This window comes from Rhyacophila brunnea, unplaced genomic scaffold, assembly GCF_057557595.1.
Source record: "Rhyacophila brunnea isolate RB1 unplaced genomic scaffold, BYU_Rbru_1.0 scaffold_21, whole genome shotgun sequence".
NCBI classification, from domain to species: domain Eukaryota; kingdom Metazoa; phylum Arthropoda; class Insecta; order Trichoptera; family Rhyacophilidae; genus Rhyacophila; species Rhyacophila brunnea.
In genome coordinates, this window is record NW_028232871.1 from 20,092,920 (window position 1) to 20,105,769 (window position 12,850).

At 34.2% G+C, this 12,850-nt stretch overlaps 1 protein-coding gene across 3 annotated transcripts in view; it reads left to right on the plus strand.

The window, feature by feature from the left end:
• Window positions 1-9,786: 9,786 nt before the first annotated feature.
• Actn (alpha actinin) overlaps window positions 9,787-12,850 on the plus strand; it is a 134,115-nt gene continuing 131,051 nt past the window's right edge. For all 3 annotated transcript variants that reach the window (XM_085949246.1, XM_085949247.1, XM_085949249.1), the window contains exon 1: window positions 9,787-10,027. In XM_085949246.1, the coding sequence (XP_085805372.1) occupies window positions 9,905-10,027 (123 nt within the window). In that variant the 5' untranslated portion in view covers window positions 9,787-9,904. The remainder of the gene's footprint in view (window positions 10,028-12,850) is intronic.

Here is a 12,850-nt window from a genome sequence, read left to right on the forward strand (position 1 = left end):
AAAAATATTGCAGTTTATATGACCAAGAAGAGTAGAATTAGGTTGGGATAACCTTCACCCAGCAGTGGATTAATCTCGGTTGATGATGATAATGACGATATTATGAATGGGTAAATATAATATCAGCAATTTTGATAAATATAGCAATTCATATGACCGACAGAAATTCAAACAACTTAAGAGAGGCCTTCATCCACCGGTGGATTGATTCAGGCTCATAATGATAATGGAAATATAAATAGATATAATATAATATCACCGATTTTGATAAATACAGCAATTCAAATGACAGAAAGGAGTAGAATCAGGCATGGGAGGCCTTTATCCAGCAGTAGATGGGTTCAGGTCAATGATGATAAGGAAGATAGAAATAGGTATAATATAGTAGTAGAATCAGGTTGCAAAACCCTCCATCCAGCAGTGGATTGATTCTGGTTGATGATGATGACGATATGAATATGTAGATAAATGTAATATCACCGATTTTGATAAATACAGAAATTCATATCACAGAAAGGAGTAGAATCAGGCTAAGGAGGTCTTTATTAAGCAGTGGATTGGTTCAGGTCGATGATGATGATGATGACGATATGAATATGTAAATAAATATAATATCACCGATTTTGATAAATACAGAAATTCACATGACAGAAAGTAGTAGAATCAGGCTAGCGAGGTCTTTATTAAGCAGTGGATTGGTTCAGGTCGATGATGATGATGATGACGATATGAATATGTAGATAAATATAATATCACCGATTTTGAGAAATACAGCAATTCATATGACAGAAAGGAGTAGAATCAGGCTAGGGAGGTCTTTATTAAGCAGTGGAATAATCCTGGTTGATGATGATGATGATATGTATAATATCACCGATTTTTATAAATATAGGGATTCATATGACAGAACGGAGTAAAATTAGGCAAGGGAGGTCTTTATTAAGCAGTGTATTGGTTCAGGTCGGTGTGATGATGATTATGATGATATGAATATGTAGATACATATAATATAACCGATTTTGATAAATACAGAAATTCATATGACAAAAAGGAGTAGAATCAGTCTATGGAGGTCTTTATTAAGTAGAGGATTGATCCTGGTTGATGATGATAACAATATGAATTTGTAGATAAATATAGTATCACTGATTTTGATAAATACAGCAATTCATATGACAGAAAGGAGTAGATTCGGGCTAGGGAGGCCATTATCCAGCAGTTTATTGGTTCAAGTCGATGATGATAAGATGGATAGAAATATGTATAATATCACTAATTCGTTAAACCAATAGTAGTAGAATCAGGTTGCGGAACTCTTCATCCAGCAGTGGATTGATCCTGGTTGATGATGATGAGGATGATTATGATGACGATATGAATATGAATATGTAGATAAGTAGCATTAGAAATTCAATACTGTCAATAATACAATCAACGTAGAGAGGCCTTCATCCAGCAGTGGATTTATTGAGGCTCGTGATAATAATGGCATTATATATAGATAGGTAGATAATAATATAATATCACTGATTTTGATAAATATAACAATTCATGTGTAAGTAAGGAGTAGAATAAGGCTGAGGAGGCCTTCATCCAGCAGTGGATAGGTCAAGATTGATGATGATAGGGACGATAAAAATAGGTAGATATTATACAATATCACACATTTTGATGACTATAACAATTCGTATTAATTTCTTTCATTGTTTACAATGGCAACTTTGTTAGTTTATTATGACTATCTGATCTATGGAAATTAGTAGCCTAGGTAATTATTCAATAAAAAAAGATTGAGTGAACAGCCACAAAGTATTTTAAAAAAATCAAATTTGGAATATCACGTTATCTATAAAGTGGCGGACAGTGGCGTACCCCGCTGTCAAAAGATATTATACGTAGTGAATTGTACCAAGATTATGGTTTTTTTACCGGAAAAAAGTGCGCCAATGCCTACATTACGATATTTGAATAAAAATAATAAATAACCGAATAAAGGATTAGAAGGTCTTAAGCGACGAAGACGTCATTCTGTGAGGCGTAAACAGTAAATATGGCGATTGTATACGGTGTGTAAGAAAATATCGGATATAAACGTCACGTACATGTAAAATCATGGAAAATTTCTGAAATGTGTTCAATTCAATCGGTAGATGAATCGGTAGCGCACATTTCGAAGTGAAGATGTAAAAATAACAATAAAATGTCGCTTAAATGAGCTGTTAGTGCATTTTCCAAAATCTCTTAGGATAATAATATATAGGAGATCATCAGCCTGAATCTATCCACTGCTGGATGAAGGCCTCTTCAAGCTGCTTCCACTTTTCTCGGTCCTGTGCATTGCCCATGCCTCTGGGACATCCTCTTTGCATATGCAGGCTGTGAACAATTGTGCAAGTACTTCATTTGCATCCTTTCCCGCTTTTTTGAGGATATCTATCGTTAGACCGTCTTCCCCGGGGGCTTTCCCACTTTTCATGTAATTTAAAGCATGGGTTACTTCCCAGGATGTGATTTCGAGAGTATGGTCTTCCGAATTTTCATTTCTCTGAAGATCTAAGTCTATAGTCATATTGTCAATGTCATCACTGTAGAGATCGCTGTAGAACTCTTCAACTCGGCTTAACAATTAGTGTTCCCAATTTTTGATGATAGAACCATCTTTTGCTTTTAGTGCTGTGATTTGACGTTTTCCTATCGACAAGCATTGCTTGTTTTTGTTTAAACTTCTGCCTGCTTTCACAATTGCTTGTATGAGGTTTACATTGAATTTACGAAGGTCTTCTCTTATCTTCCTTCGGAGGGTTTTGCAAAGTGATCAAAACTTCACATCGTTTTGTGCCTGTCTATCGCTCTTGGTTTTCCTTCTCTGCTCCATAAGATTCAATGTTGCCTTCGAAAGCTTGGTGGGAGGTGTGACTTCCGAGCTTTTTACGCCTATTTGTTTCTGCACATTGTAGAATGATATTCGCTATATCCTCCGCGTTGAATAGGGAAACGGTTTCGTTCTCATTTTGAAAGATTCCGTGGAAATTTAGAAAGCCGATAGTGCATTTTTGAGTTCATCTTGGAATTCAATATTGTTCTGCAGGTATATGCGAGCATTTGATTTCTTCTGCAGTTTGGATCTTTCTGATTTGACGTTCAATCTTATCTTACATCTTCCCATCCGGTGATCGCTGCCGGTGTTAAGCCGATTGATCACCTTACAGTTTAAAAATGTATATTTTCTGTCAGTGAGGATGTACTCGATTTCACTGGTCCTTCGTGACGGGCTTCTCGACGTCCATTTACGTGATCAGTATCAGGTTGGCCTCCGGGTTTTAGAAGTTTTTGTTTTCTTTGATAATAATTATATAGGAGATAATCTCATCGGCATTAATGTATTTTTAAGTCTTTTCCATAGCAGTAATTGAGTAATATATTGTTTTATTATTTTATCATTTACTAGTAAGTATTTGAGCAAGAAAGTAGATTCATTATTGATGTGGCATTTCTAAATTTATGTGTTAGCTAAGGATTTCGGAATATCTCTCAATATTTAGTTGGCCACAGATTATTTAGAAGCTCAATATATTAATCGAAAAAAAATTCGTCGATTTATTCTTTCTTGAATTTTCAGCCTTTCGAAAAACTGTCGCTTTTATGCAGCGCATAGTCTGCCTGCTCCCACGAGACATCACTGTTGTAAATCATCTATATTCTACAAAATAATAGTAGGTATGTAAGTAAAACGACAAGATGGAGTTACATGTTTGTGATAAAGTGTATTCGATCGACAGAATTATTAACACTTCTTTTGCATTGTACAACTTGACCTTATGCTCCGGCCAGGAGTGAATATGACGTAAAAAAATATATCAGTGTAACGACAACATATTATTATAACAAGAATGTGTGCATTAAAGTGTTGCTATTTAGATACTAGAAGCAGTCCGTAGTCTCACGGACTAAATGTGAACGGGTAAAAGTAGCTGCTATGCGGGGGAGTTAGTTATTTACCTTGAATCGAAAATAATTTCATCATAGCTTTAAGCACTAATATTCCTCGAGACGAAATATCTTAAAATTTCCCTGACAGATGAATTAATGAAAATGTCGAGTCGTATGTCATTTTACATACGGCTCATTACGCTTCCATTGGCTGTGACATTTTTAACTTAATCGATTTTAAAGAAGAGACAATATTTGAATGATTTATTGAAAGGTTTACGAAATTTCAATGTTACCACCAGATTGATAATGTTAACTGACATTTACAATAATTTGAATGACAAAACTAACATGTAAACAGGGCTATATGAGCTGCAGCAGAAAGGCGCAAAATGCGACAGAGTGGTAAAAATTAGTGAAAGACCACGAGTTGAAAAATCAATTAGACTGATTTCACAAAATCATATCAATCCTACGTTTTTCACCTGACCATTCCACAATATAATATACCGTTTGATAAACATATCCAGGGCTTTTTTGTAATGTAACGCGGTGGAACGGCGTTCCGGCACCTTTGTTGACGGAATTTTTAATGTTTCAAAAGCAATTAGACGAAACAATGTTCGCGCTTGCATAATTACAATCCATATTTATATAATTCGTCAAAATTGTAAAATTGGCGCTTTTTGATCCTTCAAAATACGTTGATCGGTGGTTACTCGGAGGAAGACATTCAGCCATAGACTAACACTAAGAAAAGGAATCGAGACGATTTTCCAGACGAGAATTGGACAAAACTTTGAAAATCTCTATAAACTTTTATTCAAATATGGGTATTATGATGTTTTTATAATTTTATTTTTTACAACTTTTGTTATATATTTGTATTTGTTTGTTTGTTTAACTTTAGATTTGACATATTATTGTCCAAAATAAAATAAAAGTTTATTTTTTTATGCGGTTCGTGGCACATGAAAATCTGGCTTAAATTTCATATAAATGATATTTGAATATGATTTTCTTTTGTAAAAATCTTGACAAAAAGTGAGTTCCGGCACCTTTTTAAAAAATAAAAAAAGCCCTGAACATACCTATATATCTAAAGGGCCCACATAACCAATAAAGGTCGAAAATTAAGAATGCTGGGAATCTTTTAAACTAATTCTGAAAAATATGTTTACTTTGTAGAAAAGATGTACCTACCTATAAATGTCATTATTATGCCATCTCTTTTTGTTTCCACGAATAAACAGAACATTAATACACATAACAAGACATAACAGAGATGAAGAAACAGAACAGCGATAAACGAACCATGAAAATTTTAATAACTATAAAAATTCAGAACGGAGGAAAAATAAAACGTTTATTTTGTCGTATCTATTTATTAATTAAACACTTATAATATAAAATGCATTAATAGCATAAAAGGGTAGGTATTATTGTAAGCGCCTACATTTGAAATTGAGAGTAAACCCATATTTGAAACATCAGATAAATATTCATGGTACCCAATAACACCTTTTAAGTTAACTTTTTTTTAAGTCAATATGTACGTGAATTATACCTTTAATTTTAATTATAACATAATATATAAAGATACATCAATTATTCTTCTCTACAAAGTACCTATACGTATTGTCCAAAGCTCCAAGATACCAAAATTTATGGCATATATACCCTTAAGCTTAAGGGGAAGTCAGCCATACCAGCCAAATGATGGAATTCTAAATCTATAAATTAATAAAACTTAAGGGTTTTATTTAAATAATCAATACAAAGATGCCCATCAGGGAACTCAGAAATAATGGGAACTGAAATACCTAACGGGTGTAGAGAAACAGGCAACCGATCTCGAGTGTATTAAGCAGTTCTCTACACTGTGTAGTAAATATTGTTTAAAATTAAAACGACTCACAGTTTTAATGTATTATTTATAATCAAAAACATCGATTTTTCTAAAACTTGAAAAATCCTTTTATTTGTATCAAAACTAACTTCGGCATTAATCATACGTGCCTACCTACAAAATTAAGGCCCTATTCAGCTCTATGTGCCCTAACGCTTTCCATAGGTACGTTCTCATACACCATGTAGATTCTTTCTTTTTCCCCCCTGTCACGCCCCAGCATTGGGGCATAGGGCAGGCACAAGCGCCTCCAGCTATACCAGACCTGCAGCGTGTAAGTCGATCTTGTAGCACCGCTCCAGGGTGAGGGAGGAACAGCCATGGCGATGGAACCCTTGAGGCTGTGCCATAAGGGTACGAAGTGTCGCACTCTCTGCCGGTATCCGAAACACATGTCCCAGCCACATGAAGCGTATCTTCGTAATTACCTCAATCACCGAGGGCTGCCATGTCCGCTCACGAACTCGAGTGTTTGTAACGCGGTCGTACTAGTGTACCCCTAAGATTCGGCGGAAGCATCGATTCTCAAAGCTCAAAAGCTGAGGCTTACATTAAAATAGTACTTAATAAATATAATGATGTAACCGGTTAGGGGTTTTTACTTGTTAGAATGCCTATATCTTCTGAGCTTCCTTGAGTTTTATCACAACTTTTTCGCTACAGAAAACCTTCATTAAGCAATAAAACAAACATGGTATCAATCATCACTACACATCCTGGACGCGTTCCAACCTTTCTCTTGTATCGCTGTCCGTCGATAATTTACAATTCTTACAGGCATTCATGATTTTAAAATATCCATCGACATTATTCTGTTTCATAGAATTCTGGATAATGTAGGTGTAGAAAGACTTTTAGGTATTCTATATTTGTAGAAATGACTAATCCTTTCTTTCACACTTCATTTGCAAACAGCATTCAAAATGTTTCGCTAGATTTAAAATGTTTAATTTCCCGCGCCTTTTGATAAATCTTCGCTTCTATCAGCTGGTGTCACCAGGGTTGTGTTGTTCTGAATGCAGTCATTGACCATCAGATCTACGTGCTTCGGACAAGGATTTACAAAGGAAAGGTGCCTTGGGTAGGCTTAGGCTCTATCATTTTTAGTCTCACAATATATACGATATTAGTGCACACCAACCTTTTTATCATTTTAAGCTAACCAGACAAATGCAACTAAAAACTTGAAAAAATGGCATACCTACATGACTAGAGTTGGGTATTTCCCGAGAAAATCTCAATCTCGAGATTCGAGATTTCCCGAAATGATGAAATTTTTAATTCTCGAGATTCGGGAAATTTAAAAATACCTGTAAAATTCCTAAAATCGGTGTAAAAACAGACAAATTCGAAAAAAAATGATTTTTTTTATTATTTATGTAATAAGACAAACAAAATAGATGTAGGAAAACAAAAATAATTCAAAACATCACTTATTAAAATAGACTTTCAAAAAACACAGACTGTCAATCGCTGCGTCTGACAATCGCGTACGCTTTTGAGACACAAAATTCCTGATGTTGCAAAAATTGCGCTCATTTTGAGTCGACGTTGGCTTCATTGTGTTAAATGCCCCGATCAGTCTTTGAACGTTTTGTGTTTTCTGTCCACTTTTTCCATATAGAAAATCGTTTTTTCAATTAATATTTGATAATGAAGAAATCCCGAATCCCGAGAAAAGATTCTCAAGATTCGGGATTTCCCAGATCCCAGATTCGGGATGGAAAATCTCGAAAATTTCTCGAGAATTCCCGTCGGGAAATTCCCGAAACCCAACTCTACATATATGTACTGACGGTGACCAGACAAAACAGAACAAGACAAAACAGAACATGACAAAACCGAACAAGAAAAAACAGAACACGACAAAACAGAACATGACAAAACAGAGCAGCCAGGGGAAAAATGAAATATTAATTTTTGTGGAATCTATTTATTAATTAAATTTTAAACGAAATACATATACTTATATATAAATATTTAATATTTAAAAAAAAAAACAATTTTAAGTGAAATCATCAAGGTATAATAAATATACTTTCATTTTTTTTACAATACCGTTATTTTGAAAATAATGCATTTATTTATATAAAATAGAGAATATAAAATTGTATAATGTAATCACTGCACGTTGGCCATTTGGCGTAAATACCTCAATAATTTATCTGTTTTATTTTGATAATCATTCACCACTATTGCCACTCGATTACTAAGTGTTTCATACTTTTTCTTTATAACTTAAAGGCGACCTATATGAGCACTAGCTAATAATAATCGGGGTGCCGGACTAAATCAAAAATCACGAAAAAAATAGTTTTTGTCTCTCCTGTAAAAAATTGCGCAATCGTAACACTTATTTTGAATTGCGCAAATTTTACAAGGGAAACAAAAAAAAAACATTTTTTGTATAAAAAATGGGTTTTGTCTCTCCTGTGAAAAATTGCGCAACCTTATTTTGAATTGCGCATATTTTACAAGAGAGACAAAAAAACTCTTACATTTTGTAAAATTTGCGCAATTCAAGATAAGTGTTTTACAGGAGACAAAAAAGCATTTTTTTTTATCTCTCTTAATTATTTTTCGGGATTTCGGCCTTCGGGATTCCGGCCAATCGGAATTTCGGCCTTCGGGATTTAGGCTTTCGGGATTTCAGCCATTCGGGATTTCGGCCATTCGGGATTTCGGCCTTCGGGCTTTCGACCCAAACCCATCCTAACCTTGCCGGCAACACCGAGTTAAGTTTATTTTAGGCTTTCTAGCGATTAGTAATGCAGCAATTAGGTTAATTAATTTGATTTATTATGGCGTATTGAAAATCTCTGCTATTAAAAATCTATCAACATCATAGAGATAGGACAATTTCAATATTAAATTTATATTTTTCCTGAAAGGTCATAGTTATATTTATCGTTGTTCTGTTTTGTCATGTTCTGTTTTGTCGTGTTCTGTTCTGACGAACATTTAGAGAACAAAGTCAATAAATTTTGTAACAAGATTGGGTGTACCCCCAAACTAATAAAAATATCAATTTCCAACAAATCATAAATTTAATACGGACGTTTCTAGAACAAATATTTTCCATAATATACCTATAAATAGGAAACGTCTGGTATTTAACGTAATATTTTTTTGGGTTTCCATCGCGTGTACTTCTTCCTTCTTTCCTCAAGGTTTCGGGCTCGTTGCAGAGACCATTATCAAGAGATTACCAAGATATCTCTTGATAATGGCCTCTGCAACGAGCCCGAAACGTCGAGGAAAGAAAGATGACGTACACGCGGTGGAAACTCAAAAATTTATTACGATAAAAAAACAACCGTGAAAGTCTCAAACGTCTAGTATATACGTATAATTAAATAGGTAACTGATTTTCTTGCATTGATTCACTATTTAAAAGGAACTTACTGCTGTAATATAATAAACTTTCTTTCCTAATCATACATTTCCACATATTACTTTATAAATCGATATTAAATTGTGAAATTACTGTCACTAGTATCATACCATTGTCATTCAAATTAATGGTTTTACGTAAACACAGAATTGACATATATCGACAACTTGAATAAATAATACAACTTTATTTAGGTCGAATTTTGCGAACTGAGTCAAATTTAATGTCAAAAGAAAATTGATCGCGCTTATGGAATAGCTCGTGGAATTTAATCATGGTATGAAATTTAAATTGACTTATTTTTTTCTCATTATAGTAAATGTTCATTAGGTACCCCAACGTACGGATGTCAACGTGTTAGCAATATAAATTTGTGCTTTTATGAACACTTTTTAATTTTATGACATTTGAATGTCCCGCCTGCACGTTTTTGCGGGCAGATTTGTCAACATTGGCGCTGTTATCAGTTGGTGGGGGTAAATTAAAAGTGGAGAGAGAGAGAGAGAGAGAGACCTCTCGAGCTCGAACGAGCAGCTTGCGCGCGCCTGCCGCCAGGTCGGTCCCGGTCCGTGCATGCACGGTAACACTTTACGAACACCGATTATTATTATTCGTTTATTTTCGATTTCATAACCTATAACGAACCGCGACGGTCAGTGTTGTTTGTGGCCATGATGGACAACGGGATCATGGGGATGGAGCAGGGGGTTTACGGAGACGGCTACATGGAACCCGAAGAGGAATGGGAACGCGAAGGGCTACTCGATCCGGCATGGGAAAAGCAACAAAAAAAGGTCAGTTTCGGAAGCATTTTGTCTTCGCGACGCACCTTCGAGGATCACCCTTCGATGTTTGACAGACACGTAAAAACAACGTCTCCGATTTGACTCAAGATCAATCACAACTATTCGGATATCAATTCTTATTCTTGTTTACTGAATTTTATGCCGGGAACCGGTGTTTACAGTGCGTACTTACGAAACTTGTGCCTCCGCCGTCAAGGAATTCAATACACACGGAATATTATTCGTAAAACTTCGAAGCGAATTGTGATTTATATTATAACAATCAAAAGTTATAAAGTTCGTGGTCTAAAAAGCTAAGACATTCCGTTAAAATCTCACCTTGGAATCGATAAAATAATATTTCCGTAAGGTGACTTTCGTGCAGTGCAGTTTGTTCAATTACGGACTGATTTATGTGAATTGAATTGCATTCCTTTCGCCGATTGCAAACTGGACAAATAAGTCAGTCTGCATATTAGTGTATTGTGGGCCTTTCACGTCGATGTTATTAAATTAAGAAGTGCATTCGTCAATTTAATTCAGTTACCGTCCCGAAATTATCTGCCCCAGATAAACAAGTCTAAATTGAAAACTATGAGGGTCCGGTTATTTATTGTGACAAATATGCACGTAGGCGGAGTGGTTTCTACTTATTTTCGTCCAGAGCCGGTGTCAATGACAACCCTCGAAAGATTATTTAAATATACCTATTAATTACTTAATAACACGTCGAAAAATATTTATAATGCAAGTCAAAGGAAAGTGGAAAATAATGACAAATTAATGTTACGCGTAGGTGTTAATTTTTATCGCAAATTTATTATATTCTGAAAATACATTGGTATGCACTTTACAACGCGAATTTTCTAGTAAATTATGATTACCTTTCGTTAATTAAATAGGTATTATTTATTACCTATTGATGGTTTTAATCTGTAGTTTGACTGTATAACTTGAATTTATTGTCCATGTTCAATTTAACATAGATAGTTAAATTTTTGCTAATGGTTGCGTTGATTGGTTTTTTCTCCGTCGACTGACAATGGCCTCCTAGTTACAGACGTTACCTAGATTGATAATAGTTTTGGCTGGTTATCCACCTCTAGATTGACATTCCCAGCGTTGTATCCCGCGGACATATCTGGGTCAGGAAAAATATACGCGAACGAGTGTAACCTAACCTCGGGCGCGCCGTGTATTTTCTGTAAAGTTAAAAAAGTTATGAACTATTTCTGTCCCGCACGCCTCCATACGAAATCTTCGTGTGTGATGTAAGGCACTCTCGTGAAAACTCGAAGCGATCTCGTTATTTTTAAAGAAAACCGTCACATATTGATCCTCCGCTGTATAGAGTTACATTTCAGAACCATTTTCATTTCCATGGCGAAAATTACTAATTTAACACAATACAATATTCGTATGCACTTCTTGGTGTTTTGGCGTATAAATTTGTCCTACTTATTCATTCATGGGCTATTTTTAAGTGCTACCACAATGTTTTGTCAGGTCATAAAACTAATTGCAGTAAATAAATACAACAACGATTGCCGTCATATTAATTTATGTATTGACCACTCTCACTTAGGAATTTTAAATCGAAATTTGAAATCGCGGGAAGACAAAATAATAACTCTTAACCATCGACAATAAAGAAATCCTTTAAATTCAAATTTCGAATAAGTAAGGTATCATTATTAAAGTTTTGCCTGTCGCCAGTCGTCATGTCATTGTATATTCCCCAAACACTATTCAATTTCGCGATATATTTCCATTATAATAAAAAATATTATTACATATACTACTTACTAACGTCTCGTAAAAGTTTAATATCAAAATAATCATACCTACCTATATGAAATTACATATATGTAGGATTCTATCATTACTAGATAGGTAGGTAATTCCTAAAAAGTGACGTAAGACGTACCTACTCCTTTTTATAATTATCTTATCTGACAATTAGAATTTCAGTACTTAGGTATTTATCAGTAGCTTCAGAAATCATACATCAGGTATAATTAATTATTCAGGTATGTTATTAATGTTATTATCAATACATTTCAATGACATTCATGAATATGTATCTAATTTGTACCTATAGGTACGAGTATACCTACCCAGTTTTTCTTTACTCCATAATATTTTTCAACAATGCTGTTCACTCTTTTTAAACTAGTAGCGTATTTTTCGACTGGCAAGATATTTATTTTAAAACTTACTTTTTCCAATATTAACATTGAATACCTACAATATTTTTAATCGTTCACAAATACATTTGTTAATCAAATTCAAACGCCTTATCTTATATCACTTATTTATATGATCAAGTGGCCAAAACGTATTAATTTTGATAAGGTACCTATTCTTTATATCCGTCTTAATAATAATAAAACATTTTTTGTCTATGATAAATTGCTAAATATCTTTTTTACTTTATTCTTCAATAATATTGATAACATTGATAGGTATCTAATAACTGTAGTCTACATAATTACCTACATATTTAGTTAATCCGTTGATATTAAAATAAAAACAAAAAAATTGTTCGCAAATACTTACCAATCATACCTGTCAAACGCACGTTGTTTTAATGCAGCACGTTCGTAAATGTATCTAATCGCTAATACAACAATTCGATATAGATAATAAAACAAACACGTAGTTATTAAAATTGTTATCGCAGTACCTAGTTACTACATTTTCACATTCGCAAATAGTGTTTTTAAGATTTTAAGTATTGTTTTTTTCTGTGATTGATTCACTATTCTTCGTTATTTACCTTCACATGTCATTGCTCCCAGATGTTTATTATCAGTGATAAGTTTTCCTTAC